The 16,186-nt window shown below is 25.2% G+C and overlaps 9 protein-coding genes across 9 annotated transcripts; 4 read left to right on the top strand and 5 right to left on the bottom strand.

The window, feature by feature from the left end:
* Window positions 1-898: 898 nt before the first annotated feature.
* Window positions 899-1,348, top strand: EHI_167740 (uncharacterized protein; the record flags this gene model as incomplete). The annotated part of the gene is made up of 1 exon (XM_001913942.1): window positions 899-1,348. One exon carries the CDS (start codon window positions 899-901, stop codon window positions 1,346-1,348), a length of 450 nt encoding a protein of 149 aa, XP_001913977.1.
* Window positions 1,349-1,874: 526 nt separating this feature from the next.
* EHI_167730 (biotin--acetyl-CoA-carboxylase ligase, putative) lies at window positions 1,875-2,586 on the top strand (the record flags this gene model as incomplete). The annotated part of the gene is made up of 1 exon (XM_650470.2): window positions 1,875-2,586. The coding sequence occupies one exon, from the start codon at window positions 1,875-1,877 to the stop codon at window positions 2,583-2,585; it is 711 nt and encodes a 236-aa protein (XP_655562.1). The 3' UTR covers window position 2,586.
* Window positions 2,587-2,689: 103 nt separating this feature from the next.
* EHI_167720 (proteasome alpha subunit, putative) lies at window positions 2,690-3,439 on the top strand (the record flags this gene model as incomplete). The annotated part of the gene is made up of 1 exon (XM_650469.1): window positions 2,690-3,439. The coding sequence occupies one exon, from the start codon at window positions 2,690-2,692 to the stop codon at window positions 3,437-3,439; it is 750 nt and encodes a 249-aa protein (XP_655561.1).
* A 492-nt stretch (window positions 3,440-3,931) lies between these two features.
* Window positions 3,932-6,691, bottom strand: EHI_167710 (uncharacterized protein; the record flags this gene model as incomplete). The annotated part of the gene is made up of 1 exon (XM_650468.1): window positions 3,932-6,691. One exon carries the CDS (start codon window positions 6,689-6,691, stop codon window positions 3,932-3,934), a length of 2,760 nt encoding a protein of 919 aa, XP_655560.1.
* Window positions 6,692-8,142: 1,451 nt separating this feature from the next.
* EHI_167700 (uncharacterized protein) lies at window positions 8,143-11,211 on the top strand (the record flags this gene model as incomplete). Its single annotated transcript, XM_650467.1, has 1 exon — window positions 8,143-11,211. One exon carries the CDS (start codon window positions 8,143-8,145, stop codon window positions 11,209-11,211), a length of 3,069 nt encoding a protein of 1,022 aa, XP_655559.1.
* A 270-nt stretch (window positions 11,212-11,481) lies between these two features.
* Window positions 11,482-12,093, bottom strand: EHI_167690 (uncharacterized protein; the record flags this gene model as incomplete). The annotated part of the gene is made up of 1 exon (XM_650466.1): window positions 11,482-12,093. The coding sequence occupies one exon, from the start codon at window positions 12,091-12,093 to the stop codon at window positions 11,482-11,484; it is 612 nt and encodes a 203-aa protein (XP_655558.1).
* A 290-nt stretch (window positions 12,094-12,383) lies between these two features.
* On the bottom strand, window positions 12,384-12,965 carry EHI_167680 (uncharacterized protein; the record flags this gene model as incomplete). Its single annotated transcript, XM_650465.1, has 1 exon — window positions 12,384-12,965. The coding sequence occupies one exon, from the start codon at window positions 12,963-12,965 to the stop codon at window positions 12,384-12,386; it is 582 nt and encodes a 193-aa protein (XP_655557.1).
* A 109-nt stretch (window positions 12,966-13,074) lies between these two features.
* Window positions 13,075-13,401, bottom strand: EHI_167670 (uncharacterized protein; the record flags this gene model as incomplete). Its single annotated transcript, XM_650464.1, has 1 exon — window positions 13,075-13,401. The coding sequence occupies one exon, from the start codon at window positions 13,399-13,401 to the stop codon at window positions 13,075-13,077; it is 327 nt and encodes a 108-aa protein (XP_655556.1).
* A 54-nt stretch (window positions 13,402-13,455) lies between these two features.
* Window positions 13,456-15,405, bottom strand: EHI_167660 (uncharacterized protein; the record flags this gene model as incomplete). The annotated part of the gene is made up of 1 exon (XM_650463.1): window positions 13,456-15,405. The coding sequence occupies one exon, from the start codon at window positions 15,403-15,405 to the stop codon at window positions 13,456-13,458; it is 1,950 nt and encodes a 649-aa protein (XP_655555.1).
* Between the last annotated feature and the right edge of the window lie 781 nt (window positions 15,406-16,186).

The raw sequence follows: 16,186 nt of genomic DNA, 5'->3' as shown, positions 1-16,186 counted from the left end.
GAAAAAAACAAAAGAATAATAAGAATAAATGATAAATAAAATGAGAAATGATAATAAATGATATAATAATAAAATCAAAGTATAAAAGATAAATTTAATATTAATATAAATCAAAAGAGAATAAATATAAAATGAAAATAGATATAAATGATAATAATATAAAAATGATAAAGATGAATATTCAAATAATAAAATACATTTAAATAGAAAAGAATAACAATAAGAAAATCTAAATAATATAAACATAAAAAACATAAAATAAGAATAATATAATAATATATAGATAAACAGATGATATAAATAATATAAACAGAGAAATAAATATAAAAATAAATATATAAAAATACGATAGATAAATAACATATAAATAAAAGAATAAAAAGAATAAAAATAATTAAATATAGTTCATCAAATCATTTATTTCATTAATATTTCATACAAAATGAATACAAACGAATATAAAATATAAACATAAATATTTATATATTCTGTATTTATCATACTTTTTATTTTTTTATTTTTTTATTTTTTTTAGGAGCAAAATATAATAAATGGAATATTCTATGGATGCAAATTTTTTTGCATCTTTTTTCTTTTTTGTAAATTATTTAGATGCATTATTTCTTTGCTAATTTTCGTACCCACTAAAAACGGTGGTTCATATATTCAATTTAATGCAACAGAAGGTTTACTATATCAAATTCAAGTAGGTTCTTTCATTCCTAATTTAACTGGTGAATTTGTATTTATTGCAACAAAATCAACAATAAATTCTAATACACAAAGTAATAATCCAATAGAAATTAAATATACTGGAATATATGAATTTACAGTTGATTGTTCTCATTCTTATCCAAGTGTTTGGAAAGAAAATAATACTAAAATTATTGGGTATGGAATGTTTATTAATATTCCAAAGCATTCATCAGTTACAATTTCTACTTGTTCTGTAATAACAACAACAAAGCCATTAATTAAAATTATTAATAATACTCAATTTGATAGTCAAAATAAAAAGAATACTTTTGATATCATTCAAGATGGAATTGATTCTTCATGTGGAGAATTTGGTAAAACTCTTTATATATCATCTAAACAATTCCCATTGATGTTATTTATTGGTTCATCTGATAACTCTAATAAAATAATTCATATTGATATTGAACTATCAGTAGAAAATAATTCCTTATCTAAATCGGTTATCACATTAATAGTGATTGGATGTTTACTTGTTATAATTTGTTTTCTGATAATACTTGTTGTAATATTCATTCTTTTAAGGAAAAAAATTATTACTGATTCAAAAGGAATTGATAAGAAAGAAATATCAAATAATGAAATAAACTGAGAGGTTTTTGAAACAAATTTTGGTTAGTCTAATTAATTTAAAAAAAAAGTAAAAATTAGATAATTTAGTGTTAATAGAATTGTCATTTATTTATTTATTGATTTATTGATTAATGAATATAATCACATCATACTTTATTAAAATAAATAATTTTTTGTTTTATTTATTATTTAGATTTTCTTCTTGTTTTGTTTGAATAAATCATTTTCTTTTGTTTTATTATTGTTATCTTTTCATTCTTCTTTTTGTCTTATTTTATGTTGAATGAATATATCATTATCATTATATTATTATGTATAATTTCTTTTATTATTAATAACATCATTTATATCATTTCTTTTGTTATTATTCTTTCATATTATCTTACTTCATTCGTTGTATTATTATTTATTATATTTCTTATTCAATTACATAGTTATAACCAAATAATAATTGATATTTCATTATTTGTTTAATTTTGTATTAAGATTATCATATAAACCCTAATACGATATCTTTGAACTTTAAAAATTATAATAATAAAGTCATGAATTGTGTGTTTATTGAAACATGTGAATCAACGATGGATGAAGCAAAAAGAATTTGGGAAAATGAAAAACATGAAAATGGTTATATTGTTTATACTCATAATCAGACTAAAGGAAGAGGAAGAGAAAATAGAGTATGGCAAAGTGATAAACATGATATTTTATTTACTTTTATGTTTCAAACTCAAACTGAAGAAGAATTAAGAAGAAGTGGAGTAGTTTCATTACTTTCATTATGTTCCGTATTAAAAGAAAAATATGGGATTCAAGTATTTGGAAAATGGCCAAATGATGGATATGTTAACAATAAAAAATTATTTGGAATATTAATTGAAGCAGAATGGAAAAATAATAGTTTTTTAGTTAACATTGGAATTGGAATTAATTTTTATAAGAAGGATCTTGACTATTCTATTAGTCTTAGTGAAATTGGAGATGTTTCTAAAATAAATGAAGTTGAAGTAATGACGTCATTTAGAGACAAATTCTTTGAATTAATTAGCCAAAGTTATTCTGTTTTATTAAATCAGTTTAAATCTATTGATTTCTTAAATGGCAAAAAAGTTACTTTGAGACTTGTTTCTGAGAAGTCTTCATTAGCTAATAAAGAATATAATGGAATGGTTGTTGGCTATACAACAGATTGGAAGGTATTAATTCAGACTGACAATGGAATTGAAGCATTTGATAGAGAAGAAATTGTTCTTTAATTTATTCCATTTAATTATTCAACCCTTTTAAAACCCTTTTACTTCAAAACCAAAAAGAGAAAAAATTAAAAAAAGAATTAAAACAAAAAAAAATAATTGGTTTTATGGCAAGAAGATATGATAGTAGAACTACTATGTTCTCCCCTGAAGGGAGACTGTATCAAGTAGAATATGCAATGGAGGCTATTAGTCATTCATCAAGTGCAATTGGTATTTTAGCTACAGATGGAATTTTACTTGCTGCTAAAAAGAAAAGAGTTGCACGATTAGTTGATAGGTCTAAAGGAGCAGATAAAATGTATGAATTAGATGAACATATTGCATGTGCTGCAGCAGGAATTACATCAGATACAAATATATTAGTAGATTATTTAAGAGATGTATGTCAACAACATAGATTTACATATGGAGAAGAAATACCAGTAGAAATGTTAGTACAACGCATTTGTGATATGAAACAAAGTTATACTCAATATGGTGGATTAAGACCATATGGAGTTTCGTTCTTATATGCAGGATGGGATAGATATTTTGGATATCAATTATATATGTGTGATCCAAGTGGAAATTATGGAGGATGGAAAGCTACTGCTATTGGAGCTAATTATCAAGCAGCTGAATCAATTATGAAAGCAGAATATAAAGATGATATTACATTAGAAGAAGCAAAAAAATTAGCAGTTAAAATCTTTAGTAAAAGTGTAGAAAGTTCATCAATGGTACCATCTAAATTAGAATTTGGTATTTTTAAATTAGATAATCAAAATAAACCAAGTTTTAAAGTTATGAAAGATCGTGAAGTTTCTGTTTTATTAAAAGAATGTGGAATTGAACAAGTAGAAGACAGAGATTAAATTATTCTCTTCTTATAATACAAACATAATTTAATTAATTTCAGGTATTTTTTATTTTATTACATTAAGAGTAAGAATATCCCCATGAGTTTAAACTGAATTAAAACACTTTATTTAATTTAAAAAATATCTTTTTGAATTATTTGTTTTTTTTTTAAGAAGTACTTCTTCAAAATAATAATATAAATGATAATAAATTTATTTCAATCATTATGCCTTCCCATTTGAATATATCACTAATTTTGTATTTAATACAAAAAACTCTGATAAAAGAAACAAAAAAAAATTTGATAAAGTTTTTTTTAAAGCCATAAGATAGTTTAAATCACTTCTTTTTATTTTTTAAGATAAATAAAGTGATTAAAATATTTTATGAGAGTTAAATCAAAATAATATCTTCAGAAAAGGAAAAGTGTTATAAAAATGAATAATAATAAAAAGCATAATTTATTTAAAGAATGTTATTTAATTAAAAACAACACAAACATAAAATTAGAATGGATTATATCCATATGGATATGGAGAGTGATATGGTGTTGCTGGTGCTGGAACAGTTCCATAAGGAGAAAGAGGAGGAGGTACTGTTCCATATTGAACTCTTCCAACTGAAGATGAGAGATAAGGTTGAGTTCCTCTACTTAATGGTAATTCTTGAGCTGATAGTGGATAAGTAGTTGATGTTGTTGGAGGTGGAAGGGTTGATGTTGGAGAAGATAATGTAGGGACTGGTGGTTGAAAAGTTCCTAAAGGAATAGTAGAATTTGAATAATTATATTGTGTATTTTGGTATTGAGGAATTTGTGAATATAGTGGTGGTTGTGTAAGATTAGTTGTAGTATAACTTGGATGGTATGAATTTACTGAAATAGAAGGAGGAGATGTTTGAGTTGTAGGATATCTGTTTACAGGTTGATTTGATTTAGAAACAGTATAAGAAGAAGGATAAGAAGGTGGTTGATTATTTAATTGATTAGAAGGAGAATAAGAAGAAGGGTATTGTGTTAGATTATTTTGTTGTTGGGAAGTGACATAAGAAGAAGGATATTGAGTAGTATTTTTATTTTGGCTATAAGAAGAAGAATAAGAAGAAGGATATGGTTTTGAAGTGTTATTTTCTTGCAAAGGAGGAGGATTAAAAGAAGGAGGATATTGTTGAGGAATAGTAGAATAAGAATTTTGTGAATATTGTAAAGGTTGTTGATTCTTTCTTTCATTGTCTAATTTTTTTATATTTTCTTTAGCCCTTTGTTCAATAATAGGAAGTTCTTGTTTTCTTGTTTCACAAAACTTTTTAACATCTTTTTGTAATTTGTTAATATCTTCTTCTAAACTTTCTAATTGAACAAGAATTTCAACGATTTGAAGAGATTTTGAAATATATTTTTCACCAATTTCAGAATATTCATTACAAACAGAAGTTTTAGTGCCATTAACAGAAGTTGTAATTTGAAGAATATCATTATGAAGAGTATAAATTTGGTTCATTAATTCTGTTTGTTGATTTAAATTTTTTTGAATTTCATTTGTATGAACTACAAATTCTTTTATTAATGAATCAATAAAAATATTTTTATCACTGGCTTGTTTCATCTCTTCTAATAATGTTTTTTGATGTTTTGATTGTAATTCAATAATTTGATTCATTGCTTCTTCTCTTTGAACTTTAATTTCATTCCAACTTTCAAATAATTCAGTCATTTGTCTAACCATTTCTTTTAAAATACTTCCATTATTTTTTGGTAATGAATTTATTAATTCATCTTCTCCTTTCATTAATATTTTAATCTTTAATTCATTTTTAAGAATTAAAGACTTACCATCCAAATAACAATTTTTATTAAAATCAAGAATTTTACTAATTTTTTCAACTTCATTATATATTTCTCTTCCAACAATATTTGATGGTTGTCTATCCCAACTTTCTTGGTATTTTTTTCTCATCATATCATTTTCTTCAGATTCTTCTTTTAATTCTTCATTAATTTCTTCAATATCATTTCTAAGTTTTTTATTCTTTTCATTCATTTCTTCTAATTGTTTAAGTACCTCTTCAATATTATTACTTCCTTTAATTCTTGATAGAACAATTCTAAGTCTTGTTGGTATTCCATTTAAATTTTCTACTTCATTTTCAAGTTCTCTCAAATTTATGTTTTGTATAACTCTATCTCCATCAACAGTGTATTGAGGAATATCATTTTTTGTATCACTAACAATTTTTCCACTCTCTCTTTGGTATCTTTGTAATGGTCCTCTAAGTGCAAATGGAACAATAGATTTAAATGGGGATTCTTGGTCTTTTAACTCATACGCAGTGTCAGTAACAACAATACGGCTTTGTATTTCAGGAGTTACATCAGGAATAGGTTTCATATAAATATCATTATTATCTTTCATTAATGAATCAAATACACTTTTTATCTCTTTTCCCATTATTTCAAATTTGGAGTTATTTGATTCATGAATAATTTTTAAACATTCTTTATAATGTGATAATGCATCTCCATATTCTAAATTTTCTTCACTTACAGTTGCTGCTGCATTATGAGCAACTATAAGTGCAAAATTATACAACAGTTTAGTTCCATCACGTAATAAATCTACTGCACCTCCAGCAATCTTAGATCTTAACATTACACTACTATTATTATTTACAGCTTTTACATACATAGCTAGTTGTGCATACCCACGAGATATTGTACTTAATAACCTTGCATCATTTGATTGTTTTTTTAATCCACATTTATCAGCTAATTCAATACAAGCAACAAAAATACCAGCTGCTTTAGAAAAAACCTTAACTGAATCAGGAACTGTTGGAATAGAACTAACCAATGAAGTGGCATTTCTAAAAGTAATTAATCCAGCATTAAATAATACATGAACCCGTTCAAAATTAATAGAAGAAGAACTCTGTTCTTCTAATGTAACTTCAGTTGTTTCAATAATAGAAAATAATCCTGTTTTCTTTTTTGTTATAGGAATTTTCCATTTAAATTCTATTGGTAATGGAGCACCTAAAAGTGCTTGTGAAAGATGAGCCAACAAACAATCATATTCTAATAACAAATTTAATGACCCATTAGTAGTGTCTTCACATTGAACTCTTAGTTCTGACATTCTATCAATTTTTTGTAAAGCAATTCCATCACCATTACTTTGTTGAATACATCCACGGAGTACTTTTAAATTAACAGGACTGGCAATATATAAATCTCCTTGAAAAAGAACTGGCAATGCATTTATTTTCATTTTTGTTGAAATACTTTTGAATTTTAAGTTTGGTGAGTTATTATATTTTTTGGTTTTATTAATGAAGAATAAATTTTGTTTTTTTTTTCCTTTATTTAAAAAAATTTAAATAATAAATAAAGTTATGTTATTTATAACTTAAATTTTTCATTAATGAAAGACAAAGAATTAAAATAAAAATGAATAATATTCATATCATTATATTATATATATCAAATTAAATATATTTCTTAATAACCAACAATCAAACAAAGAATAGAAGAAGTTTCAATAAATGGAAGAAAGGAATAATCATTGATAAATTAAGATTTAAAATAGAGTCAAATACTCAATAGATAATAATGTGTAACATTTAATCAAATAATACACATAAATGAATAAGATAAATACAATTAAAATGAATTACATGAAAGAGTCAATTAATATCAATATTCAATTAATACTAAAAAACAAAAATAGAAATAAAAAGAAAGAATACGAGAAGAGTCAAACGGAGAATATTATTGATGGAACATTTGAAAAAAAAACATAAGAAGAAATAAGAGAAATTACAATAAAAGAAATAGATTAACATTTTAGAAAGAAATAGATGGAACAAAGAAATAAAATACAAATAAGAAAGAATAGAATAAAAATGGATGAATGAAAATTAATTATTTTTGATTTTATGAAAATGATTGATTATATGAATAATATATTTTATATTCTTTTTTATTATGTATTGACACTTTTGATTATATGTTTGTATATTATTAATTCTTTAATTTATTCTTCTTTTCTTAGATTTCTTTTATTTCAGTGCATTCTAAAAATATTGTGTCTTTATTATTATTCTTTGAAAGTGAAAAATAATTTTGAAGTATAGAATTATCATATTTATGGAAATGTTGTTTTATTTAATCTTTCTGGTTTGTATTAATGTTTCATTTTATTTTTGATTATTATCGTTCCAGTATTTTCATCTTATCTTTATTCGTTTTGTTTTATAACATCCTTCTTTGATTAATTTAAATACCATAAATTAAAAGAAGAGAAGTTGTTGAATATAATGTAGAAATATTTCAATTGTGTTAATTCGTTCATTCATAATTCAAATAAAAGACATCAATAACCATTAATAATTAATCATATGAGCAATAACAACCCCAACACAATCAAAATGAAAGATAATATGAATTACTTATATAATATGTGCTATTTTCATAATACAAAATCACAAAAATAATTCAACACCATATAACACAAAATAATGAATAAAATCACTCAACAATTTTCATATTATATCATCTCAAAAAATGAAAATATGATTCATCATATTTCATTAATGAGACTAATGTTGCTAAAGTCAGAAAATAACAAAAAAAAAGATAATTATATATTGTTATTAATAAAAATAGAACATTAAAATTATTTTAAGAATATAAAAAAACTAAAAATTAATTTTCAGATTCATGTCATCAACACAAACACCAGGTGAACTTGAAACAGTTAGAAAATATATAACACCAAGTCTGAAAGAATACAAAGGGTTTTCAGTTCCTGATATTCAACAATCAACACCAAGTAATAACAAAAACAAACCACACATAATAACACCAAGTGGGGAAATAGTTGATATAAATTATATTGTTGATGCTAAAAATGTACCACATAACTTATCAGCTATTCCATCTCGACCACAACCTGATAATTATTCTACATTTGAAGAATATGATGCTGCTTGGATAGAATGGAAAAATAAAACAAATGCCTTTGCATCATATTACAGACTACCAAAACCTATTGGTTCTGAGCTTTATGTTCCATCTACAAGTAATCTCCCATTAACTAAAGACCCATGGGATTCAATTCTTATTCCATCTGAACCAAGTGTTGCAGATTTTGATTCATATGAATCATATAGAAGTGCTGTAGAACGATGGATTAAAGAAGTTTCAAGTGCAGGGTTTCTTCCACCACACGCATCAGAAATTGAAGCGGCATTAATGGTAAAGATGTCAACAGAAAGAAAGTCAGATGTAGCACAATTAACAGAAATTATGTCAGCTGAGTATGAAGGATTTCATGAAGAGCACTTATTTACACAAACAACTGATTGTTTTAATATTTCTAATTGTGCTAAACAACCAGTTCGTAAAAGTTATATTGCTAATTCTAAATTTAAAGATGAGCTAAGAGGTGCATTAGCATTATCTAAATTAGAAAATACTTTTGTTGTTCCTGAGAAACAATTTAATGAACCACAAGACGTTCTTGTTGCACAAGCAGTTGGTATTTCATTAATGAATATCCTTACAAGAAAAGCTCAAAATAAAGAGGAAAAAACAGCTAAAGATGAATTATTGTTTAAAGCAAATAAGGCTTCTTCTATATTTGATGTTATTGTTGAAGCAGCTAGATTAAGTGAAAAGAATCCTAATAAGTGTTCATCAAAGAAAGATGAAAATGTTACTATTGCCATTAATACAGTGAAAAATGAACGACCTGCATTTAATGCAATGTATAAATTATTATTCTTCCCAATGAGTGTTAATGACTTTAATGTTGTGTTAGATACAGGTATAGAAGGAAGAACAATTAGAGATATATTTAAAGAATGTTTAAATTCACCAAATATTATTTGGTTCTTTAAATTTTCATTACAAACTATTTGTCCATTTACTCTTGCTAAATTAGCTTCATTTGGTAAAGAAGTACTTCTTCATTATGGTAAAACTCCCATTGCACAATTTATTATTGGAAATAAAGAACTTTCCATGAATGAAAAACTTGAAACATTATATGCTGCTTCAAGACTTGTTGCATATGGAAGTTATGAGGTTTTTGAATTACACTTTGATTTAATAGAACAAATGAAACAACTTATCCCATGTGGAGATACTATTGAAATGATTCATATGACATATTACCTTTCTCTCATTGCAAATAGTACATCTAAAGAATCAAATTTAAAAGACCTTGTTAAAAGTAGTGTTACAATGTTGTCACAAAAAGATAGTGATATATTAAAATTATTTAGTGATATTCCTGAAGCAATGAAAGTACCAGAAATTGCACCATTAGCTATGTTCTGTTTACAACAAATAATTGGAATGGGAGATGTACAAGTAATGAGATACTTACAAACATTAAAACGATTTAGTACAACAGATGTTATTCAAAGAATTATCAAAACAGAATATTATTATTCTAGTTATTGTGCCCATTTAGTTCTTCAAAAAATTATGTGTACAAAAGATTGTCGTTGTCAATTACTTGAACAACTTACTTCTCGTGATTCATTGTCTTCATTTAAATTAATGATAAATTCAAGAACTCCTGATGAATTTATTCAAATGATTTGTCAAGTAGTAAGATTTGCAATTAAAGAGTGTGCAAGAATTACAAGTAATGATGCTTTTTGGAAAGGATTTACTGGTGATTATTTCTTTGCAGATATTTGTTTACCAATGTTAAAAGAAGCTGTAGATACTGATAATGAAATGTTTATGAAAGAAATAATTAGTGTAATTAAAACATTATTAAAACAAAGTCTTCTTAATGATAAACTTGGAAGTAATTGTACAGGTACATCTGAAAAATTTGAGTCACTTGAAGTATCATCAGGAAGTCTTGATAATATTATACAAATTGTTAATAAGATTGTAACTGATCCAACTATGAAAAAGTATCATAATAAAACATTATTTGCTCATTTGATTGATTGCCTTAAATATATTTATTCTGTTAAAGAACAATGTGAATTACTTTCAGATAATAAACGATTATTTGTTAATGTAGCTATTTCTTCTTCTGTTCGTGATATGAAAGAAAAAATAGAACCAAAATTATTAAATTCAATTTTAGATATGTATGCTACTATTTTAAGAGTACTTGGACAACATCCACCAAAAGAGCCTACTCCAAACCAACCATTAACTAGTGATGAAATAGCTAAACAAGGACAAATGCAAGATTTCTTTGATAAATTATTTACTGCAGTTATTAGAATGAAAAGTAAATCAAGTAATACTAGTAAATTATGGAATTATGTAAGTTTCTATGCTAAAGAAGCTAGTGTTTATCATTGTAAAGTTATATTACGTTTTGTCTTTAATTTAATTCAAATTGCATTTACTTCACAACATAAATTACTTACTGATAATATTAAACGATTCTTAGCTGAAACTATGTTTGAAGAAACTACTGCACTTAAAATGTTAATGCAACAAGTTGGTAATACTGATATTACTGCAAGAGATATTATGTCATACAAGAAAGGATATAATTGTATTTCTTATCCAAGTGTTATGAGTGTAGCTGGAATCATTTCTGTTTATCAAATTAATAAAAAATTAGTAAAAAAATTAGGAGAAGGAAAAAATCAATACGTAGACATTGTTGCAGAAACAGGAAAGAAAGCTGTTGATTCTAAATCATTAATTCTTTCTGTTGAAGAAACAAACAAAATTAGAAAATTATTTGTTTGTGGTAATGGTAAAAGAATTGACTCATTCATTGAAACAACACAAAAAGAATAAATGAATTGAAGAAAATTCATTAAAACTATTTTTTTAATTCTTTTTATAGTAGTAAAAGAAAATATAAAAGAACAATTAATTGGTATGAAGAATTACATTTCAAAAGCAACTTTTTATAAATAGCAACAATTAAACAAAATATTTTAAGTATTAACAATAACATCAATTGTATTAATAGGAAACTTTTGACTTTTTGAACCTCCAAATAACATTAATTCAAATTAGAATAATGAACAATTTACTCTATTCACAACAAGGTTGAAATAGAGACTAATTATTTCCTTCATTTGAAGTACCATAAAGAAGTGAAGAAAGAAATTCATTTTTAGAAGAAAGTCGAAAAGCCATTCCGGTAGAAGCAGTTCTATGATATAAGTAATTAATAATTTTTATTCCACGTTCAAATATTGTTTTAATATTAAGAAGAAGTTTATTATTATAGTATATTGCTGTAACATTCTCTAATTTAAGAACTCCTTTTTTCCCTTCAACATATTTAGACTTAAAGAGATATCCATATTCTCTTAATATATCAATTAATAAATGAATTGTTTCAATACGTTTATAACTTTGTATTCTTCTAGTAGCTGTTCTTACATTTGAGTTCATTTTAATTTCATGTTCTTTCCTTTCATTACATCTATTATTAATAAATATAGAGACATTAATAGAATCTCCTTGGCTAAAATTAACTCTTATTACTTTAATAAATTGTTGAGTAACAAGACATTTCTTACTTGGCTTATTTATTTCTATAGTACAATGTTGTGCAATTAATGCAATAAGAATACCTTCTACAGCACATTGATAATTAGTTGCTTTGTATGACTTCTTTACTTCATAATTCTCTTTAATTTTATGATTTGGTGAACTTGCTTTCATCTTAAACACTTAACACTTTAAAATACTTTAAAGTTCATTGATTCTTTGAATTCTAAATTATGTATAGTCTTCAATCTCTTTTTTTTCATACAATTTCTTCATTTGAATATCTTTTTTGCTGGTTTTTTATGATTTTTTCCATCAAAAAAACAAAACCGTGATGTGTCGTCACGTGATTTGTTAGATATTCCTTTTTTAGACTTTTTCAATTTTTTGGAGTTGTTAAATATATTTTGTTTTATATTACAAAATATAATATTAAAATAAATAAAAAAGTTCAAAATTATTATTCAATTCCACAATCCTCTTAAGAATTCAACAAATTTAGCAAAAAATGATTGGTATTGGATAAAAATAAGATTGGTCTTTGATGCTTGGCTGATACGTTGAAGATTCATGAAAGTTGGAATGTCAAGAGTTTCACATGGCTTGCCGTCAATAATTATTCTTCTCATTAATAATAAATCTCTTGCACTTTCTCTTGAAACAAATTTAATTTTTACTCCAAACTCTCCAGCATCTTCAATCCCAATAACCTTACCATAAGGTTGAATTGCTTCAAGAATCTCTGGTGTTTGTTTCATAGAACAATCACGAAGAATGACAGAATCTTCTTCATTAATATTTTGTGGTAATGCACCAAATGTAGAATTAGAATTAAATGTATTTAAAAAATCGTTTTGTTTTATAGAGTATGACTTTCTTGGCTGGGGTGTTCTTAATACACTTTGTTTTTGTCTTGCAATATCATCTAATAAAGACATTCTAGGTACATCTGATTGAAAATCATAATGGTTTGATTGCTCATTAAAATTTGGTTGAAATAAAGGTGTTCCAAATGATGTACGATTTCCATGTGTTGATACCTTCATTTATTTTTCTTATTATTTTTTTTGATTATTCTTTTATTATTTTCAAGTTCTTTTTTATTTTTTCTTTTTTAAAAAAAACCCTGTCTTTTTTTTGTAATAAATAACAATATTAGTTTGAACTAATAAAACTTTCTTGTTCTTCAGTTGACTCAAAAGGAGAGGTTATTGGTTGAATGAACATCTCATTTTCAAAAGACCGTTTCATTGGCTTTGTACATAATTCATTATTTTGAGTAATCCTTTTGAAAAAGTAGTCTCTTTGTTGTTGTTTAATATTATTTGTATTAACATAAATTCCCTGATGAAGTATAATATCATCTTGTTCAGAAAATTCATCCATAAGATGAGGGATAGTAACTTCAGGATAATTGAATAATAAAAGATTAATAGTGTTATTATTATCAAAAAATTGGTCATGATTTGGTTCTTCTTCCATAATTTATTATTAATAAGTTCTCTTACCAAAACAAAAAGAACAATAAAGAAAGAATTAATTTGGTTGAAGTAAACGAAGATATGTGATTTTATCAGGAAGAACATAAGGGGTATAATACTCATAATCAAATTGTTGAATAAATGGTCTAGTTTTACGATACTTTGAACCATATTTCTCTTCATTTCTTTCTATTACAGTTATATTCTTTCCAGTTGGATACCACATTTTTGTTAATAAACTTACACAATTTACACAAATTGGAATTTCTTGTGGATTTATTTTATTTCTCATACAAACACTGACATTAATTTCCCCTATTCCTAGAGACTCAACTCCATTTCCAATTAATGGGAACCAATCAGTCATTTCTACTCCCATTGGAAGATATTGTAATTCAATATTAGCATATCCATATACAGTTTCATTAAAAGTATGTGATTGGAATACTTTAATAAGAACATTCATTCTATTCTTTGTATTTCCAGTTAAAGTAATTTCATGAATTGGTAATTGTGGTTCAAGAGATGGAGTTTGACTCTTAATAACATAATGTTTTTGCCCTTGTGCATCATTTGTTGTTGTATAATCATCAACAAGGAATGAAAGTACTGGTTCTTTTCCTTCAATTAATGGGATACCACGTGCTGAGTTAATTTTGATAATAATATCTAATGGTTCACTTGAAGTAGCATAAAACGGTATTCTTTGTTGAGGAGGACGAGGGTCAACATAAGAAATTTGGTTATTGAAGAGATTAATAAAACACCATTCATTTTGATAATAATACATAACATATCCTTGAGGAAGAACAACGCTTCTCCAATTTGGATAAGGGAATGGTGGTTGTTGTTCACCTCCTTGTAATGTTAACATAGTTGTACGATTAATATGGTCAACAAAGAAATGGTCAGAAGTACTATCTTTTAAACTTACTTCTTCAATTCCATTAGCAAAAGGAATATTTAATGGAGGAGGAGGATGAACACCTTGGAATGGAATTCTAAAATCATTTGTTCTATCAATAACATTAACAGGGTATTTATTTATGGCATCAAATAAAACTTGTGGATTAGATGGAGGTTCAGGTGAAATAATAATAGGAGACATTAATTGATATTGTTTTGGTCCAACTTTTACTAATAATAAAACGCTATACTTTACTGTTGCACTTGGATGATCTGAAGTTGGGAATAACCCAGGTGGTATAACTTCACGAATTGTTTCATTCACTTCATTAGAAATATTCTTTTTAAAAATAGAAAGAAATGTATTTTTAGAAGGAATTGTTTCCAATTTATATTTCTTTAATACTATAGGAATTGAATTTTGAAATTCAACTAATAGTTTTAAAGATGGTTCAAGATCATATTTGGACTTATTTAATATATGAAAGCTAAAAGAAAGTTCATCACCAATTTTTAAACAAGTACTTTTAAAATTTAATTCCATATCTACATCACTGTTAGTTGGAACTGTTATTTTTGTTGGTTGTCCAACGACATATTTTGGTTCTTTATTGAATAAAATGTAATAAGGAACAACATTTGTTCTTACAAGTTCTGGATAATTAATGGAAATTATTGCTGAAACAGTATAATAAAGTGATTGAGATAAACTAGGGTCATTCACAGAATGTGGGAAATTCTTAAGAGGAATACAAAATGGAAATAAATGTTTACCAGGATGATATTCGTAAAAAACATTTCCCATTACTTGATAATCACCAACAATATCTTGTGTATATGTCCAAAATGGTTGTACGTGTCTTGTCATAGAATTATCAACACTTGGTCTATAAGCCCTTCCCACAATCGGTGGAAATGGAATATTAAATTTAGAGTCTGTATTAGTTGACACAAGTCCAGTTAATGTAATTTTTATACTTTTAATTACACACATTCTTACTGCTTCAAATTCAATAACTCCACATAAATTATCAGGTAAAATAATTACATCCGTATGTAATATTAAACGAGCAGATGCTTTTGTTTTGGATGATGACATGTATTATCAAATAGGAGTTTTAGTTTTTTCTGTTAGTTTTTTATGAATTTTCTCATTTTTATTTGTCACTTCATCGCAGATTTTAGAAATATTTAAGAAAAATTAACAGAAAAATTTAAGAAACAAAAAGAGTCTCATTAATGAAATATGATGAATCATATTTTCATTTTTTGAGATGATATAATATGAAAATTGTTGAGTGATTTTATTCATTATTTTGTGTTATATGGTGTTGAATTATTTTTGTGATTTTGTATTATGAAAATAGCACATATTATATAAGTAATTCATATTATCTTTCATTTTGATTGTGTTGGGGTTGTTATTGCTCATATGATTAATTATTAATGGTTATTGATGTCTTTTATTTGAATTATGAATGAACGAATTAACACAATTGAAATATTTCTACATTATATTCAACAACTTCTCTTCTTTTAATTTATGGTATTTAAATTAATCAAAGAAGGATGTTATAAAACAAAACGAATAAAGATAAGATGAAAATACTGGAACGATAATAATCAAAAATAAAATGAAACATTAATACAAACCAGAAAGATTAAATAAAACAACATTTCCATAAATATGATAATTCTATACTTCAAAATTATTTTTCACTTTCAAAGAATAATAATAAAGACACAATATTTTTAGAATGCACTGAAATAAAAGAAATCTAAGAAAAGAAGAATAAATTAAAGAATTAATAATATACAAACATATAATCAAAAGTGTCAATACATAATAAAAAAGAATATAAAATATATTATTCATATAA

Source organism: Entamoeba histolytica, genomic scaffold (genome assembly GCF_000208925.1).
Source record: "Entamoeba histolytica HM-1:IMSS scf_1104750518829 genomic scaffold, whole genome shotgun sequence".
Lineage (NCBI taxonomy): Eukaryota > Evosea > Mastigamoebida > Endamoebidae > Entamoeba > Entamoeba histolytica.
This window is presented reverse-complemented; position numbering and strand designations above follow the sequence as displayed.